At 52.3% G+C, this 19,408-nt stretch overlaps 1 protein-coding gene across 5 annotated transcripts in view; it reads right to left on the bottom strand.

Moving 5' to 3' along the window:
• Cacna1i (calcium voltage-gated channel subunit alpha1 I) overlaps positions 1-19,408 on the bottom strand; it is a 111,405-nt gene that overhangs the window by 52,816 nt on the left and 39,181 nt on the right. For all 5 annotated transcript variants that reach the window (NM_020084.4, XM_063264170.1, XM_063264168.1 and 2 more), the window contains exon 5: positions 10,367-10,464. In NM_020084.4, the coding sequence (NP_064469.4) occupies positions 10,367-10,464 (98 nt within the window). The remainder of the gene's footprint in view (positions 1-10,366; positions 10,465-19,408) is intronic.

Genomic DNA, 19,408 nt, shown 5'->3' with positions numbered 1-19,408 from the left:
GGATATTGAAATTCTGAGCTGCAGCTCCTTTCCCTGAACAGCAGCCCTCTCCCTCTGTTTCTTTCCGCCCAGGGGCCCAGCTCATCTCTCAGGGTTCCTCTCTTGGGTCTGGGGAGTCCCGGGGCCACAGAGCCAAGGTGTAATTAGGGAACTAGGAAATTAGCACAAATTGAATTCATCCATGGCTGCCCAGGGAATTGGGACCATGGGATTAGGAGTCAGGCAATGCCCCAAAGTGCCTCGCTAAGCCTTCTTTCACATACTTGATCTAGTAAAGTAGCCAAGACAGGTAAGATGTTGACACTCTTCCTCCAGTACCCTGGCGCTAAGCACGTGAGGACGAGGAGGTAGGAAGAGGCAAAGAGCAGAGGCATGGTCAGAGCAGCAGAAATGGAGACAGAGAAGGGGAGGCCTTGGGTAAGAAGACGGGAGAGAGGGACGGAGAGAAGGGTACATGCATGGGAGAAGGAGCCACCTTCAGACTTCTCTTTCTACGAGCTCCATCTCCTCCTCCAAGCAGCCTTCCGGGTTCTCACCACACCTGGTCAACAGTGCTCATCCTCTAACACAGCCTCCTTCTCTGGGTCAGGAGCCACATAGCCCATGACGTCAGTGGCCCCAAGAGTCTAGCTAAGGGCCTGATTCCCACCCCACCCCCAGCCAAGAAGGACACAGGATATCTGCCTTAGACCCATCCCTGATGGCAGCCAGCACAGACCAGATGAAGAGGTCTAGGTTCTAGTCCCAGCTGGGTAACAAGACCTACCCCTCCCAGGGCCACAGTAGCCTCGTGTATAGGCAGGTAGTTCCCATTGCACTAAGTATATACACCACACACATACATCCTCCTCCTCCTCCTCCCACTCCTCCTCTACTCAGCCCACAGTCTATATTCTATCGGGATAACCCCAGGTCTTCTTCCAGAGCAGTCCTGGTCCATGCCACACACACACACTCTCCTCCTCCTCCCCCTACTCCTCTCCTCCTCTTCCTCCTACTCCTCAACTTGGCCCACAGTCTATATCCTATCAAGACAGCCCCAGGTCCACTCCCAGAGCAGTCCTGGTCCATGCCACACATACACACTCTCCTCCTCCTCTTCCCCCTCCTCCCCCTCCTCCTCTTCCTCTTCTTCCTCCTCCTCAACTTGGCCCACAGTCTATATCCTATCAAGACAGCCCCAGGTCCACTCCCAGAGCAGTCCTGGTCCATGCCACACATACACACTCTCCTCCTCCTCTTCCCCCTCCTCCCCCTCCTCCTCTTCCTCTTCTTCCTCCTCCTCAACTTGGCCCACAGTCTATATCCTATCAAGACAGCCCCAGGTCCACTCCCAGAGCAGTCCTGGTCCATGTCGCTGTATCTTCTGCAGACCCAGCTTGCTGCTTCCCTCCTGGCCAGCACACACTCAGAAGGGCATCTTGCTCCTTCGGTTCTCCTGTTCTGGGGTCTCCTCTTCTGGTCTCTGGAAATGGGCCGGTGCCTGACTTGAGCCCACTCTCCCTCAGTCACAGTACCTATGACCCTGAAGGACTCTGTAGGTTCAGGGCACCACTACCCTGAACCCAGCTTCTAAACCAGCAAGTCAGCATGCAAGGCCCATGTTCCCCAGTCCTACCCGGGGCCTGCCCAGAGCAACAGCCCCTCAGGACACAACAGATTACAGAATGAAAGGCTGATGGCTGGGGCCTAGAGAGATGCCTCACCAGGGCTGCTCTTCCAGAAGACTGGGTTTGATTCCTAGCACCCACACAGCAGCTCACACTCATCTGTAACTCCAGTTCAGTGGGATCTGATACCCACTTCTGGCCTTTATAGGCATCTGACACACACATGAAGCACAGACATATATACAGGCAAAACACCCATACAAACAAAAGAAACAAATAAAAATTTAAAGAGAGATTGACAGGTGAATAGGCCTTCCCCTCCGCCACTGCTAAACAAGAAGCTTGTCACCACCATACAGTGCTCCAGGTCCCAGGGACTCATCAGCTTTGAAAACCAAACCAGATAAGGCCAGACGTGGTGACGAATATTTGTAATTCCCCCACTTAGGGTGGATGAGGGAGAAGGATTACCTAAAGTTCGAGGCCAGCCTGAGCTGGAGAGGAAAACACTGTCTCTAAAGTCAACTAATTAATTAAAATAATAAAATGAAATTGGAAAAAAACACACAAATTTCCCTGCACCATGAAGAACACATGAGAACAGATAAACCTGATGAGTCTGTAGATCTGTCTGTTTGTCTGTATGTCACTAACTTATGGAGGTGGGCAAACCAGGAAAGGGGGAGCTGCCAGCCAGCCGGGGTCAGGAAACCGGAAAAGCAAGACTACACTGAGCAAAGGAGGTAAAGACTCAAGTCCACAGTACCGAGCTTCAGGCAGCAGGGACAGCCAGACATAGAGAACAGAGCAGGCCAGGGCAGAAGAGGCCACTGGGAAACCACTCATGGGATCCTGTGCAAATGCCCGGCGAGTCCCATCACATGAGCCCATAGCATACAGAGGACAGGCTCGTAGGCTCTGAGACCAGGAAGGCAGTGGTGGCTGTATAATGGCTGGGGTGGGAGGGAGGAAGAGTGGGCTCCCCATCCTGAACCTCAGGGTTGAGGTTGCCCCAGCCACTTTAGGCCTACTTCGTGGCCCTTCAGTATTTTGTCACTTGGGCATCTGATCCACCTGTCCCTGTGTGCCTTGCCTGTCCACACCTGCCATTGGGGTAAGCTAAAGGACAGTGGTGCCAGGTTCAGAGGACACAGAGTGGTGTGGGGACACAGGGAAGACCCTGGCCATCCTGGGAAGGAGGGATCAAGAGATGAGGCATAGGGGCTGGGGATTTAGCTCAGTGGTAGAGCGCTTACCTAGGAAGCGCAAGGCCCTGGGTTCGGTCCCCAGCTCCGAAAAAAAAAAAAAGAACCAAAAAAAAAAAAAAAAAAAGAGATGAGGCATAGACATGGGAGGAAGGAAATCATCAGGGATAGCTTGAAGGTTGGGGGTCACAGAGCAGCCATCAGTGGAGACAGAGATCCATCTAGACATGTGGAGTTTGGGGTCCCTGACTGTCCATCCTTGTAGAGTTACTTCATTGGGGCTAAGAGTGTGGGGTTCAGGAGAGAAGAATCTGACCTAGGAGTATGGCGTGAGTAGCGACTGGGGGACGGGTCTAGAAGGCATCAAAACTGGTACTGTCATGGCAAATGCCAGGCAGGGAAATAAATGCAACAGCTCCATCCCAACCCTAAGAGATGGAGATCCCAGAGCAGACCCTCGGCAGCAAGAGATTCTGAGCGGTCCCGTGGTAACCATGGAAATGGAGAGATGGAGATTCACTTCCTAGTAGGGTGTTTCTTCCCCAGACCCAAGGTGCTCTGCAGACAGGAGCTGTCAACTCAGATTAGCTCGGCCACTCTGCCAGGCCAACTCAAGCAGAAATCGTGGGACATGTGCCAGCCTCAGCCGGGGCACAACCCACTTGCCGGGGAGGGAGGGACAGCAGAGAAAGAGGCGTGTCACGGCTGTGGTCTGGCCCCCAAGGCTGCATGCTCTCTGATCCGGCCAGGTTGGTGGAGGGCACAGAACAGCCAGGACAAGAAAGTGCTGAGCGCAAGGAGAAGCCGTCTGCTGCCCTGTTGTTGCCAAGCCAACTAATCAGAGGCACAACAGGGGCCAGGGAGGCCGGGCCAGGCAGCAGACGGTCGGACTGCCAGGGTCACAAATGCTGGCACCCGCCCAGCCTGGAAGGGGCCTGTAGGTTGAAGACAGACACCGAGTCCCAGAGCACCCTGTCTTCTTCATCCCACAGGAGGCCCTGAGTCCCCCTACCTGAGTAGTGTGTGCCCACACCCTGAGGATACTCTAACCTACAGTGTCCCAAGAAACGCACATTCTCCCAAGGTGCTGTCACCCTCCTCTGTGAGATCTCCTCAAAGCATTTGCAGTGCTTTAGCCCTGGCCCGTGGACCCTGTCCCACCACCTGCAGGTCAGGTATCAGCTGATGGTGAGGAGCTATAGATGAATCTTTGCTTTGACTCATACTTGGCTCTGGTGTAGAAGACCCAAGCAATACTACTTCAGATGAAGACCAATCAAGAGGTCAATACACAGTCTTACTCCTACCCACTGTGTCCTGTCCAGCAATCTTCCAGATTCCTAGAACAGGACTCGGTATTTGACCTGACTGCCCTGGCCCCACCCCCTGGCATGTCCCACAGTCCCTTTGGGTTCCCAGCAGACATCTGGTCAGATGTTCTCCACCCTGCACTTCAGAGAAGACAGCAGATCTTGACAGTAGGGTCCCTGCTTCATCTCTCCCATATTCATTCATTCATTCATTCATTCATTCTCTCTCTCTCTCTCTCTCTCTCTCTCTCTCTCTCTCTCTCTCCCTCTCTCTCCTTTCTCCCTCCCTCCTGCAGGCTGTAGGACCTATTCATGCCCAGGAGGAGACAATCCTGGTGGTGGAGACCAAGGATCGGCAACCCTGGAACTCCAGATGTGCCAGGGTGCAGTCCACTGAAAGCATCCCTTGTGACTCAAACCACATACTCCCAGAGGAGAAAACAAAACGTCCATGTCAGCTCTGCCCTACAGTTTCTCTTTCTCCTAGACCCTGTTCCAAATAAAACTCCCTAGGTCCTTCCAGGAAAGACCCCTGGGTCTTCCTGTCCCTTCTCAAGACAGCTGGTCTGAAGTGATCCAGCTGGGTTCCTATCTGGATAGGAAGGGCCAAAGCAGACCTGGGTACTGGGGTGGGTACCATCCCTGAACCTGCCACTGTCCCTCACCTCACTCAGCAGAGAGCTCAGCACCCCAATTTCCAACTATAAAGAGGATGTCACGTAATCCTAACATCCCATGGTTTGTTAGGAGAGGAAGTGACCTAGCGCTGTGAGACTGTGGCAGAGTTGGTCAAAGTGCTTGGTGAACTCCAGGCATTTTTCAGTAAACCCCAGATGTGAGCTACCCACTCCCACCATGGTCCTTTCTCTTCAGATCCTCCAACAAGGGACCAGAATTCACTGTAGCAATCTCTATTCTATCATGTGGCCAACATGATATGATGCCCATGGAGGTGGATGATGGGTAATAACACAAGCAGTCAGGTACGGGGAGTGATGGATGAGAGGTGAGTCCTCGTCCCCCACAACATGCATCCCCTGCCCTGCCACTCCAGCTCTAGGATGTATCAGTAGGATACTCTGCCTGCGGGAACATCCGCCCATACCTTGAGCCCTCTGAATCCTTGATGGACTCTTCTGAAACCAGCCTCTACAAAGATGTCCCCAAGTCCCCACATCTTCAACCCAGAGCCTGCCCTTTATTGCTCACACCTGACATTCTGCAAGAAGTTCTTCATGCACACCACGCCACTACAGCCACGTGACAGGACAGAGATCAGTAATATTAGCTCCACTTTCTAGTTGGAGGATTCACAGACAAAAGGGGTGGGGTTTGCTGGGATCTCAGAACAAGTGAGCTGAACTAGAACCTTGGGTTGACAGCGCAGTAGAGAGGCCCTGTAGCTCAGAGCTCCCTGCTGCAATGGAGCATTGCCCCCACCCCACCCATGGGTATCCTGAAACATCTTCTCTATTCTCTATAGGCAACTCAGACCAACCCAGGGTTACTTGCGGGAAGATAGATTGTGACAGAGCCGGTGACTGTAAGCCCAGGCACAACTCAGCTTGGTTGCTCAGAGTCCTCCAAGCAGACACTGTTTCAACAGCCAAGCTTGGAATGCAATGGTTAGATGCAGCGTGGACTGGCTCCATGCTCTCTAGTGACTGCCCAAGTTTCTAACTGGAGGAGAAAGCAATGAGTCCTTTTACTTTGAAAGGACTCAACCAATGGAACTCGGGGAAACACTGTGGTAACTTGGGGTGGGGCTATAGACAGAGGCAGGCCTTGCAGCCTTGCAGATAATTCAGCCCCACCATGCCAAGGCCAGAGAGGAGCTGTAACTAATAAGAGGTTGAACAGTAAAGAACCAGAGCTCAGACCCTGCCTCTCTCCCCAACCTTCTCCCCTTCCTCTGTCTCTTCTCCCTTATCCACCAAAGGCTGGAGGTAAGAACGAACCGCATGGCTAGCCTGAATGGACATTGTTTGAACATTTCTGTAACAAGAGCCCTGTCCTCTGGGACCCCTTCCTTTACTATACGAAGCTGAGAACCATATAGCTAATTCAGACTCTCTTCTGCTCTGTGTCAGTAGGGAAACTGAGGTCCATTTGGCAACAAAGTGGAGAATAGGACTTGCACTCTCTGACCCTTCATTAGATAATCAAGTTAAGACTATCCTACACTGCATTTTTTAAGGTTCAGGTAACCCTACCTTCTTGATTTCCCAATTAATCAATGATAATTTGACAGTCCAGTGCTGGCTCTCTAGCTTGCCATCTAGTGGTCAAACAGAGAGCTGCAGGCTACTGCAGAACATATCCCAGGGCAGACACAGCTAAAGAGCCCAGGCCTCCCCGGTCAGATCACTCATTACCTGATGACTCCCAGTGAAAGACAGGACAACCAGGGACAGACCTTCTCCTGCAGGATGAAGGGCTGAGTTGATGGACTTCAGGGATCTCCATTTTCTAACTGTCCTGTACTCTTGGGGTTCAGTTACTGAAGAAGGTAAGTTTAAGCTGGGAGGTGGTGAGGTACGCCTTTGATCCCAGCACTTGGGAAGCAGAAGCAGGTGAATCTCTAAGTCCAAGGCCAGGGGAGTAGAGCATGGTTGGAGCAAAAGTCTAAAAGTCACCAGCCTCTGACTAGTGGGGATCTCAGATGCAGGCCGCTTCAGAGGCCAGATGAAGATGAGGAAGTGGGGTCAGGTCTGGAGTGACTGGAGTGGTCAACAGGACAGTGTTTCAGACATGGCTGTGTCAGGAGTGTGGGGGTGAGCTGTCACTGAAGCTGTTCTGGTATTTGAGGCTAAGGTCGGGCAGGGCAGAGAGGGAGAAGGGACTTCTGAACCAGCTCAGGTCTGAGAGTCATTAGCTCTGAGCCACTGAGAGGGGCTCAGCACTCATGCACAGAGCAGGGGCCCCTCTCTTACTGCCCAGCCTGCAGCGCTTCTGTTTCTGCCCTGGGGGTGGCAGGGGTGGCTGTCTTCATCTCCAGTCGAGTTCCTGGTATGGAGGCTAGAGGCCTGGTCACTTTGGAGGTAAGGGGTATGTGACAGGGCATTCTCCACAAGAGCATTTGTATAGGATCTCCCATCATGGTCTCTGTCAGGACTGGGATCCAACAAGCATGACACAACCATAGGACGGGATGTTAGCGAATGGGAGTAGGTCCAAAGGGACTGGATAGACATGTGGGTCTTTCTCCTGCTAGGTGGTTTCTGGACAGGTGTGTGGATACATGTATTCATAGGAGAAACACGGTACGTGTGTGTGTGTGTGTGTGTGTGCGCGTGCGTGCGTGCGTGCGTGCGTGCGTGTGTGTGTGTGTGTGTGTGTGTGTGTGTGTAAATGCATGTGTGCCATGCCATGGTATCTGTCACTCATGAACAAATATATGGAACCTGGCCACTCTACCTCTCCAGGTTCCCCAGATCCCTGTCCCAAGTACCAGTTTGCCTGTTCTCTGGCGAAGGGCAGGGGTCAGTCTTGAGCCTAGCATCCCTATGTTTCTGCAAGTTCCAGTTATTCAATTATTGAAGCTCTGGGCACAGATAGCCAAGGGAGGCTCCAAGCCTTGCCTCAGGACCTTCTATCAACTAATGGCCCCCCTGGGGATCCTCAGATCCCCTCTTAGCTGACAGGCACATCTCTCTCTCTCTCTCTCTCTCTCTCTCTCTCTCTCCCCCCCCCTCCCTCTCTCTCTCTCTTTTAGAACTCAGCATTGTGTAAGTGCTGAGAACACAAACCCCCAGGATCCAAAATACCTTCAGAAAGCAGCTATATTCCACAGAAAAGAACTTTAGGATAAACTCCTCCTCCTCAACTTCTTTTTTTTTTTTTTTTGGAGACACGGTCTCTCCATAGCACTGGCTGTCCCAGGGTCTCAGTTCAGACGCCCTCCCCAACCCTGCAGCATGAACTTCATGGACCTAAAGCACTGCTCTCTCTGCCTTTTCATCTCTGTGGTCCTGCACGGGAAGATGAATCTGTGTGTTTATTGAGCGTGTGGGCCTTGCACATGTTTGAGGTATTCCACAGTACTGGGCACTGGATGGCTGAAATTCACCGTATGTCAGGCTGAGGAAATGGCTCAGTGGGTAAAGTGCTTGCCTTACAAACATGAGGACCAGAGTTCCAATCACCAGGATCCACGTAAAGGTCAGGTCATCCTAGGGGCCTGCCCATAACTCCAGCCCTCAGAAGGCAGAGACAGAGCGAACTGCCTAGCCACCGTAGCTGCATCACTGAGCTCTGCGTTCAGTTCAGAAACTGTGCCTCAAAGAATGATGTAGAAAGTGATCAAGGAAGTTTTTTTTCTTTTTTTCGGAGCTGGGGACCGAACCCAGGGCCTTGTGCTTGCTAGGCAAGCGCTCTACCACTGAGCTAAATCCCCAACCCTCAAGGAAGATTTTTGACATCAACCTCAGGCCTCCATGCAAACGGGAATATATGCAAACACACACACACACATGCAAATGCTCATACATACACCCATGCTAAGCACACATGCACATGAAAGAAAGAAAAGAAAGAACATCTCCTAGTCTTCCCAAATAGATCTAAAAGTCCCAAGCCTATGTCCCTCCCTCTTCCCGCTCCTAACATAGGACAGTGAAGGATGTATCCTACATCTGCCGCTCTCTGGCAGTGTGTCCTCGAGAAGGGAACCATGTCTTTGAAGCTGTTTCTACACACACACACACACACACCCCAAATAAGAATAGCCCAGATCCCTCCCTGGTTAAATGTAAGGCTGAAATATCAAGGGAATACGATCTGGGAAATGCAGAGCAGACCCCAGAACTTGTGGACTCAAGGCAGCCTCTCAGTATAAGGTGAGTATGAGGCTCATAGACAGGTATCCGGGTGGGTAGGTGGGGAGATGGACAGGTGGATGGATAACTAGGTGGACAAGTGGGAAAGTGGGGTGAATGGGTAAATGGGTAGAGGAGTAGATGGATGGAGAGAGAGAGAGAGGATTGATAGGTAAATGTGTGAGTAGATGGGGTGGTAAATGAGATAGACAGACAGGTGGATAGATGGGGATGGGAGGATGAACAGATGAATGGAAGGACAAGTGGGTAGATGGTTGGGCAGATGGACACAAGATTACATGCATAGACAGGTGAGTGAATTAGCAATAGATCCATAAGCAGGTGAGTGGGTAGGTAGGTGTTGGGGTGCGCTGCGCAAAGGTCGTCTTTGTATTATTCAATTTTTTTCTTTTCTTTTTTTTTTTTCTTTTTTTTTTTCTTTTTTTTCAGAGCTGGGGACCGAACCCAGGCCTTGCGCTTGCTAGGCAAGCGCTCTACCACTGAGCTAAATCCCCAACCCCTATTATTCAATTTTTAATTCTGTACCGGCAGAGAGCTGGGCACTGTCCGGATTTGGGTATTGTTACTCTTATGGTTCGTCACCTGCCCCAGTAAACACACACCCTCCTCACACACTGATTGGTTTAATAAAGAGCTGACAGCCAATAGCTGGGAAGGAAAGGGGAGGTGGGAGGTCCAGTCTGAGAGAGGGTCTCTGGGTGAAGAATCTAGGAAGGAGGATTTGCCAGCGGGACACATAGCAGTTCACAGACAAGAATGATAATTAAGTTAGATGAGCTAGCTGGGAGGTCACCTAAGCTAAAATAAAATTAATAAGTCCCTATGTCATTATTCTCCTGCTGACGGGTCCAAGAAGTCTGGTGATAGGTGTGTGGGGATGTGTGGATGCATGAACAGGTGAGTAGAAGGGTGGGTGGTAGGTGAATGGACAGACAGACAAGTGCGTGGATGTGTGGGAAGGCAGGTTGCGGCAAAGCCGTAAATAGTCCTATGCGTGAGTAGGTGACAGATTCAAATTCTAAGCCTGACTGGATTGGCTTCCCAAAGATGCACTAAACTCATTCTTTCTTGGCTAGTCATGTTCTCTTCTTATACAAGCCCCCTCTGACAGCCTGTGGAGGACACCCCCAAATGACCTTTGACCCCAGAACAGTTGGACTTCCCAAGTGCTGAAGTCCAAGTTATCTGAGAACTCAGACGCATCAAGACCTATCCTCCCACCCCCACCCCCCACCCCCAGCGGGTCCCACATGCTGGCCCATGAGTTCAAGGGAGTAAAGTGACATCTGTCTAGTGCTGTGAACATGGTTCTGGCCAAGGAAGGAAGTGATCTGTCTTCTCTGAGTGAATAAATGGGTCAAGATGGGCAGGCAGTGACGGGTGGGCTGGGAGGATCAACTCACTGGGTACACGGTTGATGGCTTTGAGAGGCCTCAGGACACGCACAGTGCGGATGGCTGACAGGTTGATGTTCTGTAGGTCCAGAGAGTACTCAACCATCCTATGGAGAAAGGAGAGAGTAAGGGACTGTGTAGAAGAGACGCAGGACCAGGTCCCAAGCCAGGGCCACCCAGCCACCCACATTCCCTAGAAGAATAATGAAAGGACCAAAATCCAGCTGTGATGTTCCCCAGGCCCCGGTCTCCGCTGTGAGCAAGGTAAGAGAAAGCAATACCCCATCTGTCACAGCGACCTAGCAAGGATAGCCTAGGGCAGGAGTGGAAGGAACAGAGATGGGTCCCTATTGCAGAGCCAGCACCAGGCGAGGTGGCTGTCACCTTCTAGACCCTAGCCATCTGACCCCATGACCTGTGTCAGTCCCACTTCAGAAACTTCCCTTCCAATGTGGATGCTTGGCTGTCAGATTAAACCTGGAGGGGTGAGGGGCCTCAGTCTGGCCCTGCATAGAAACTGGGTGTCACTAACATCAAAAAATGGTTTTATAAAGCCTCCTTCATAGATAAGGACCTAAGAGGGGACCACCACTGCAGGGGCCAAAGCCCCAGTAAGATACGACAGAGGATACTAAGGGTCACCTTGAATAAGGCTAGAACCAAACATCCTATGGGGCTCTCTCTACCACACCTCACATCAGCCTGGGCATCTCCTGCCACAAATCCAAGAGAAGGCAGGTGTGCTGTGTTCTCTGGACTCTGGGAAGCCCTGAACAGCTTAACTACCACCTCAGGCTCACAGACACTCTGCAGACAAAGACCTTTCCTCAGGTCACTTCTGCCTGGAGAGGCTGCCCCAATCCTGTGATGGAATCATGATGTGTCCTACACACAGCCCAGGAGTCCTAGAAGCTTCTCCACATGGAGTTCAGAATGCACCAGACCAGTGCCAGTTCTGTGGACTCAAAATGTCTCAACCTTAGACTTATTAGGGAAGGTGACTCAAACAAAAGAGACAGCCTTGGAGCTGCCCTGATCTCCTTGTCAGCCTCACCCCCACACCCTTCTTCCCATTCCACTTGCAGTGCTTTGCTGGTGGTCACCTCTTCCAGGGAGCCTTCCCAGATCTCCCACAGGGCTGATCTTGATGACCCACGCAACGGTCCACGCATCAATCAGATGCTACTTGCTGAGACACCGCTGCCCACCCCCCCACAACTAACTTCTGGCGTCGCTCAGTAGACCTTCCCCCAACCCACCCTGGCTCCAGCAAGGCTGCCAGCTCCACCTGTCACCAGTGTGGGTGGGAAATGAAGGCTTTCCTACATACCCAATAAACCTGTCCAACTGTTGTGAGCCACCGCCCCCTCCTGTCGCTTGAAGAGTAATTGAGTGAAAGCTGCCTCACCTGAGATGCCCCGGTCCATCCCCCCAACTCTTGTCCATACCTGATCTCTGGAAGGCTCCTCTCTGTGTGCACAACCCCCACATGTGTACACCTGAGCTCACTCATTCACTCACACACTCACTTGAGCATGCACGCGCGCGCACACACACACACACACACACACACACGCACGCACACACGCACACACACACACACACACACACACATTTGCTCCTACTTTAGCCTAAATTCAAATGGGGTGACCTCAAAAATGTTTCAGAGATTAGAATCAGAGACAACGATCTCTGAGGAAGGGAAGGGAGGGGAGGAGGAAGAGGAGGGGAAGGCACAATGCAGCAGCCAGCAGAGAGGATGAGACGGAGGCCTGGGCTGAGAGAGGACAAGAGGGCTGAGCAGGCAGTAGGGAGTGGGCCTCGTGAGGATTCCATGCGTGGGTGAGCCAAACTGTCATCTTCATATTGTGTAGAAGAGCTCTCCCAGCAGCTGGGGGATGCTTGTGACGGAGGCACTGTGGGGGCGGCCACATGCTCACGCGCACACACGTGCGCTCGTGTGCACGCACACACACACACACACACACACACACACGCGGGTGTTCACCCTGCAATGTTTTTGCTGACACACACACACCCTGAGCATGGGGAGTCACCCTGCACTCACTCCCGAGACCCTCTTCCTGCCCAGCCTTCTCTGGGTGTGGTCATGGAAGGTACAGGATACCTTCTGCTGAGCGTGTGAAACAGGGGCTTCCCATGGACTGTGCCGAAGACACACATGACACGGCTGCCTGGCTCAGGACAGAGGTGACATAGAGCTCTTCTCACCCATGTGAAATATCAAGCAACAGCAACAGACAGACAATGCAGGCTTGAGAGGTGAGGGCTGTTTGAGGGCTCTGTCTTGCCAATTCTCTGTGTTCATCTGCCTGAGGCCCCCACATCTGAATGCAGCCACTATTCTGAACCTGTGTCTGTTAACCTTGGAGAGAGCCCTGCTCTAGAGCAGCCTCAGGAAGGGGATCCTCAGAACACCTCAGTCCCCGACTCTAGGGCCTCTCATGGCCACCCGCACCACCGTCTTCCTTCCAGAACCCCCAGGTCCTCAGCCTGACTATCAGTACTGAGCAAAGCACAGGGCCTGGGATAAGGCTGACCTGGGAGGTTCAGCATCTTGGAGAGAAACTGTTCTCTTACACTGTCTTCCATAACAGAAGAGACAGTCTCCCTAGATCCTGGGTGGGATGCAGGTTGTGGCTGGATATCCCCCAAGACCCACGATTGCCCAGTTAGTAAACAACAGTGTCTAACACCTCCTCACAGTGGGAAGCTGATCGGACTCACAGGCACGGTTTCAGACTTAGCAACCCCTATACTCGGTTCCCTAGACGACCCAAAGCAGCTGGAGCCCAGTAGGACATGAGGACCCTCAAAGCTAAGGCAGAACAGACTTAGAGAGACACTGAACACTAATCCAGCCCTTTCCCTCCACCCTGGACCTCACCCTCTAGGTCTTCAGGCAGCCATACACCCTCTAACGTCAGCGGCAAAGACCCCATCAGTGTATCCCTCAGGCTCTCCAATTTAAAACCCAGCAAAACAAAATAAAACAAAAACAAAAACAAAAAAACAGAACAAAACAAAAACCAACAACAACAATAAAACTACCCCCATGGAAGATCTTATAGAATTTAATATCTAAATCTGAATCTCAAGCTTCCTGGCGGCCAATTGGAAAGGGGGAAATGGGATGGAACCAAGTGCTTGGCAACATGAACTAACTAGACATTGTGGGGCTTCCCACGGTCGGATTCTCCGAAACCTTCTTCTGTGTCCCCTGAGCCTACTGGGACATTCTGCTGCACCTGTTTCCTGACTCAGGGAGAAGGACCATCTAAATGCATTCGGTGCATTTATTAGCACATATTAGGTGTACAGTCATCTAAACGCATTTGGTGGATAAGAAGCACACATTAGGTGCACAAGAAGCACACATTAGATGCACAGTGATCTCAATGCATTTGGTGGATAAGAAGCACACACTATGTGCACAGTGATCTCAATGCATTTGGTGGATAAGAAGCACACACTAGGTGCACAATGGAGAACCCCAAGGTTCTCATTCTTCCCTGAGGGGAAGATGTCAGGAAGGATGCCGGACAGTCCTGGGAGTGTCAGGAGAATACTTGACTAGCAGGCAGGGAACTGTGTGTTTAAGTCTCTGCCCCCAGGAACCTTGCTGTCATGACAGAGACTCTTGCACCAGCAAGTCCAACCTGGGACAGCTGCTGACATCTCCACTGTCCCTGCTGAGACAGCATCTCACCCTCCCTGCCTCCTGACAGCCTCGACAGCCTCCCTTCTGTTCTCCTGTCTCCTGCTTTCCCTTCCCCCAATCCAACCCTATCGCATCACCAGACCTAAGCCTCGGGTGGAGGTGTGCTTGCTTAAAACCTTCTGTGACTCCCACTGTTCTCGGGAAAGGGCCCAAACCTCCAACCACAGCCTTGAAGGCCCTCCACAGTCTGGCCTTGCTCCTATCCTCAGGGACTCAAGGTATCCAGGCTCTCAGGACATCTTAGGCACACACACACTCTCTGGTAGCGAAGCCTCCCCCTCCCTCCTCTGCTCTTCCTTGAAGGCTCCTCTTGCTCCTCACCAAGTACAAAATCCCACTATCACCCCCTGTTTGGTTGGACTCTGTCCTCACAGTCCACACGTCATGGCCGGGATGGGTTCCCCTCTATAGGGCCAGGGACTCAGAGTGCTCGATTACTCAAGAACTGATCCTGGAAACATGGAAAGTGAGCAGGAGTAAACAGTTAAGGCTGGCTTGCTCGGGTGGTCCATGACCCCCTCCAGGAGCCCCAAGAGACCATAGGGATATCTGGGAATTGAAATAGCACCGCTGCAGCACGGGGCAGAGAGCTTTTCTAGCATGAGCGTGCAAGACCCTGGGATCCATTTTCAGCATGGGGTGCAGGAAGGTAGGCCGACAGCAACAGTGCCCCACACATACACCGTGGCACTGGGCGTGTCCATCTCCCCGCCTCTGACCTTCATACCCAGCTTCACCTGCTGCCCACACCCTGGAGACACTCAGGGGAATCCCACCTAAATGTGAATAATACCACCCACTCTGTGCCCAAGGCCACCTGCAATGATGACAAAAGTGGTCTCTGGGCCCCTGTCCTAGCTCCTAAGGAGATGAAAAGGAAGCGGTCGAGTATGTGGGTAACCACGGGGCTGACTTCCCTCAGGCCCCAAGTAAGACATCAGTTTCAAGAGTGAGAAATTAATTCCTAATTACACAGTTACTTTATCACACAGCTTCAGTGCTAAAAGTCTTTTTAAAAAAGAAATGCAACACCCCCCACCAGCTCCTGCCAGCTCCCAAGCGCCTAATTGGGTAAAGCAACTTAAAGAAGCACTTCTACCCTGGGAGCACCCAAAAGAAGAGGGACTGAGCCTGGTTCTGTTTCCCCCGAGTGGCTAGGCTGAGGTACGGGCCAGGTCAGGAGAAAGCAGGGAGGAGCATGAGGAGGACTCTTCAGAGCACCCCCCAGTGTTCCTGCATAAAGAGCCTCCTTCCAGTAACTCCTGTGCTCTGAGGAGAAGCCCAGGACTGCTCAAGAGGAGACATGTCCTCCTGGCTTGGTCACTATCGTGGGGTCAGAATGGGCATGCAGCCCCAGGTTGTCCCTGAGGGTAATACAGCCCTTGAATTGAAACTGCTGAGAGGACCCTCCCCTCCCTGGATATGCGGCCTGGAACCCAGAGGTGCTGAGGGCCATTTTGCCTCAGTGTGGCCTGAGGATTGCACAAACACAGAAGGCTGAGCAGGAGCTGCAGGGGCAGGGTCCTGGGCTGGAGCGGCCTGCCTTCCATTCTGCCTAGTTTCTTCCCTGGAGGTTTGAGGGTTAGGGAGCCTGGAGACCTTGGGTTCCTGCCACCTGTCACTCAGTCCTGGCAGCTGGGAAGGACCTCCTAAGCATTCGGTAGCCGCCAATCAGACACTCATGCGCCCTGGCAAGCTCTCCCACAGTTGGATTACTATGTGCAGAAGAGGACACCGGGGCTCAGAGAACACTCAGAGGGCACAGCCATTTGTGGAAGAACCTATCCCTACCCCCATCTCATCACAGCTCAAGAGCTCCCCCTCTGCTGGCTCGGTGGCCACAATCCACTACAGCAAGTGGGAGGAGGTAGCCAGCATCGCTGGAGGCTGTGGTGCAATGGAGAGAGCATGTTACTGGGTGTTCCAGTCCCAGCTCGCTCCCAGTACACCCAGTGACAGAGAGAGAGAGAGAGAGAGAGAGAGAGAGAGAGAGAGAGAGAGAGAGAGAGAGAGAATAGAAATGAATTCTAACAGAAGATTCAGGGCCTAAAATGGGATCTGGCATGAGGAAGGGTCAGTAAGTATAAACCTCAGCTTCTTGAGTCTGGCCTTATCTACAAGCCATATGTACCCTGAAGAAATTCACATATACCCAGGCAGAAAGGCCGGGCCATAATTCTAGAAGCCCTCTGGTCTCATCCCCAGTATTGGCCACTACCTGCTGTACTCCAATGTTAGGCAGCAGCTCCAGCTCTCAGAGTGTTCCAGACCCCTTCAGTCTGGTCCTTGTATCTAAAGAGCCCTTCCTGGCTTTCCCAGGCCCACCGCCACGCTGAGCTGAGCTCTCCTGTTTGGGGTCCCACTCTTTTCCATCCTTTGATGTTTATTCTGCATGTCCCAGATCCTCAGAGATTCCTCAGGGTCCCAGCCCGGCCCTCGGCCCTGAGCCCAGGCAGGCTCCGTGTGAGAGCTTGTCAAATGAGCCCCTTGAACGGCAGAATGAATAAAAGAACTTGTGTAGCCAGAGAAGCAACATGGAGAGCCTGGGGTGCATCTTCCTAGGAAATACCCCATCCAGGGCTGGTGTCTGTGCTCGCTCTCGCCTCCTCAGTCTCTGAGTGAGGCTGTGGGGCTTTCTCTTAAAATGTAGTAGAATGTGGGGTTCTCAGCATGGAAGACACAACAAGATGGGGATGATGGGTCATCTGTCAGGAGGCGACTGGACGTGACAACTAGACCATCAGCCTGGGATGCTAGCCTGACACCCAGCACACGGGAGGGGTTTTGGTGGAGGGAGTGCAGGGGAGGGAGGGGCAAAGGATGGAGTTGCAGCTGTGAGAATGACAGCCACGCTCCTGACTCAGTTCCTCAACCGGTCAAGGTCATTTTACTCGTTACTGTAGTTGGCTTTTATTCCTTCCAGAGTCGTATGTTAACATTCTAATGCCCAAAAACTCAGGACGAGGAGGTCGGGTCCTTGGGGTTCATTGGGGTAAAACTAGTGCCCCTGTAAATTAAACCAAAGGCAACTATTCACCCCTCATCCCGTGAGGACAAATCGAGAAAACTCATGGACAAGCTTGACCTTGGACTCCCAGCCTTCAGAATGAGGAACATCATGTCTGTTGTCCATAACAATAGCTCTGGGCACCCAGCCAGCCTGTGGCATTTCCATACTGCATGCCCGTACTGAGATACCCACAGTTCCTCATTGGAAGCCTCCCCATCCAGGAGGCTGGAGGTTGGTTAGCCCGCTTGACTGAGGAGCAAAGTGAGTACAACCGTGTCAGCCTGCGTTCAGAGTTCAGGGGGGATCCTGCACCGGGAAGAATGGCTGCAGTCTTAGGGTGGGTTACAACAACAGATCCCCAGAGGGTGGGGACCAAGGTGGTGGAGAGACTCCCATCAGCCCACTGTTGGTCTGCACTCAGCGCTATGCTACAAGACATCTTTCTAAGAAACATTTCACCTTAGCTGGGGTCAGCGACAAATGCACGGTGCTCAGGAGAAATGGGCATTGTTTTGTTTTGTAGACAGAACCTTCCTTTGTGGTTCGCAGTGCTCAGCCTCAGTGTGAGGCCTATGGATATGAGCTGAGCCCCACGCCCTGCCCCACTCGGTAATGCCCGATTGTCTTGTTTTGCATGCGTCTTTGTGTAGTGTGAGTTTCTGTTCCCGTGTGTGGGGTGCACGTGTGCATTTGAAAAGCCTGAGCCTCACGTTGGGACTCTTTCTTGATAGTTCTCTATCCTTATTCACTGAGGCAAATTCTCTAATTGAACGTAAAATTTCCCCGATAAGAATGAGTAGTCGTTTAGCTAACCAGCTTTCTCCCGGAATTCCGTCTTGGCCTTGAGATCTTTGGAATTACAGGTGAGCTTCTACACCCACGGGGCTCTTATGGGAGTACTAGAGTTCCAAATTCTAATCACCAGGCTTGCAAGGTGGGCATGTTATGCACTGAGTTATCCCCAGTGCCACCACTTACACTGCCTGCCTCCCTGAGTGAGCTCAGGTTGGTCTTGGTACCACCCAAGCAGAGCTACAGGCAAGTGGGAGAAGGGCGGGAGGAAACATTTGCTCTCAGAGGATTCACCTCACAGCTTCCTGAGGGTCAGTGAGACTTCCCAAGACCTTGGGACAGGCTAATGGATTATTTTGGCCTCTGAAAAGGTGACAGTCCCTCATACACTGAGTGAGCATGGGCTCAGCCATATCTGAGAAACCGCAGGACCCCTGGGTAGGGTGGTGACCTGGAGCAGGCTACCGGCTTCTGTGAGCATCCACTTCATCACATGCAGAGCAGTTTTAACCTCCTGGGATCCTGGGGCTGAGGACAAGATGGTGAATGTGAAAGAGCCCGTCAACAAATCACCCATGAGCCCAAGCTTCTGGCTGTGCTCCAAGGAGCCCAGGGCCGGGGGTCCCCTCTCTTATTCTCCTGAGGCGCCCTCCTTGTTCTCCAGCCATGAGGCACAGGTGGAGCTGACACCCACCAAGGCTGGCTCAGGAATGAACACAGAGCCCGGTCCAGCCAATCCAAGCCGAGAAGGCTCCATTCTGGACCTCATGGGCGGAGCAGAAGAGGACAGATGAGTAAGTGTGGGGAACTGCCGATGCCGTCCTGCACTGAGCAGCAAACTCCGGTGAGGAAAGTTAGCACCGAAGGAACAGCAGAGCTAAGAGATAGCAGCACAGACGGGGACGTCCTTGTGCATTCATGGAAGGTAAGGCTCTTCGGCAAAAGAGCTAGGAGAATCCCATCGCCACATGGCTGAGGTTCTGGCTGACTCACACCTGACCAGTGTGACTCACCGGGCAGGTCTGAGGATCTCTGGCAACTCACCCAACCTCCACAGTGGCTACCATCTTGTTTCCATGGAGACGGGCCTACACAGTGACCATCACCTGTTCTAACCAGCCGTGGATGCAAATGAAACCAACATTTACACTCAGATTCTAACTAGAACCTTCCAGGGTCCACACCCACCCAATAATAGATCTTTACCTCACGTCTCAGCACCTCCCCCGGTCCTTGACTCAGGACCTGTCAGCAGAGAGAAGGCCTATAAAGCCCAAAAGTAAATTGGCCAGTAACACAGCCCACAGGGCCTTTTGGGCCTCTTGACAACTCTGGAGCTTCCCTGAGCCGCACATAATGCAAACACAGTCACGTGGAAAGAAGGCTCCTCCATAGGCTTCTGGAGATAGTCCAGTAATGGTCCTCTGGCCACTGAGTAGAACTGGGTCCACTGGCAAGCAATGGCCTCTGTGGCACTTGTTTGGTTGGTGCCAACTTCAGATTCCTC

Source organism: Rattus norvegicus, chromosome 7 (genome assembly GCF_036323735.1).
Source record: "Rattus norvegicus strain BN/NHsdMcwi chromosome 7, GRCr8, whole genome shotgun sequence".
NCBI lineage: Eukaryota > Metazoa > Chordata > Mammalia > Rodentia > Muridae > Rattus > Rattus norvegicus.
The sequence above is the reverse complement of the archived record's forward strand: the minus strand, read 5'-3'. Positions and strand labels throughout refer to the sequence as shown.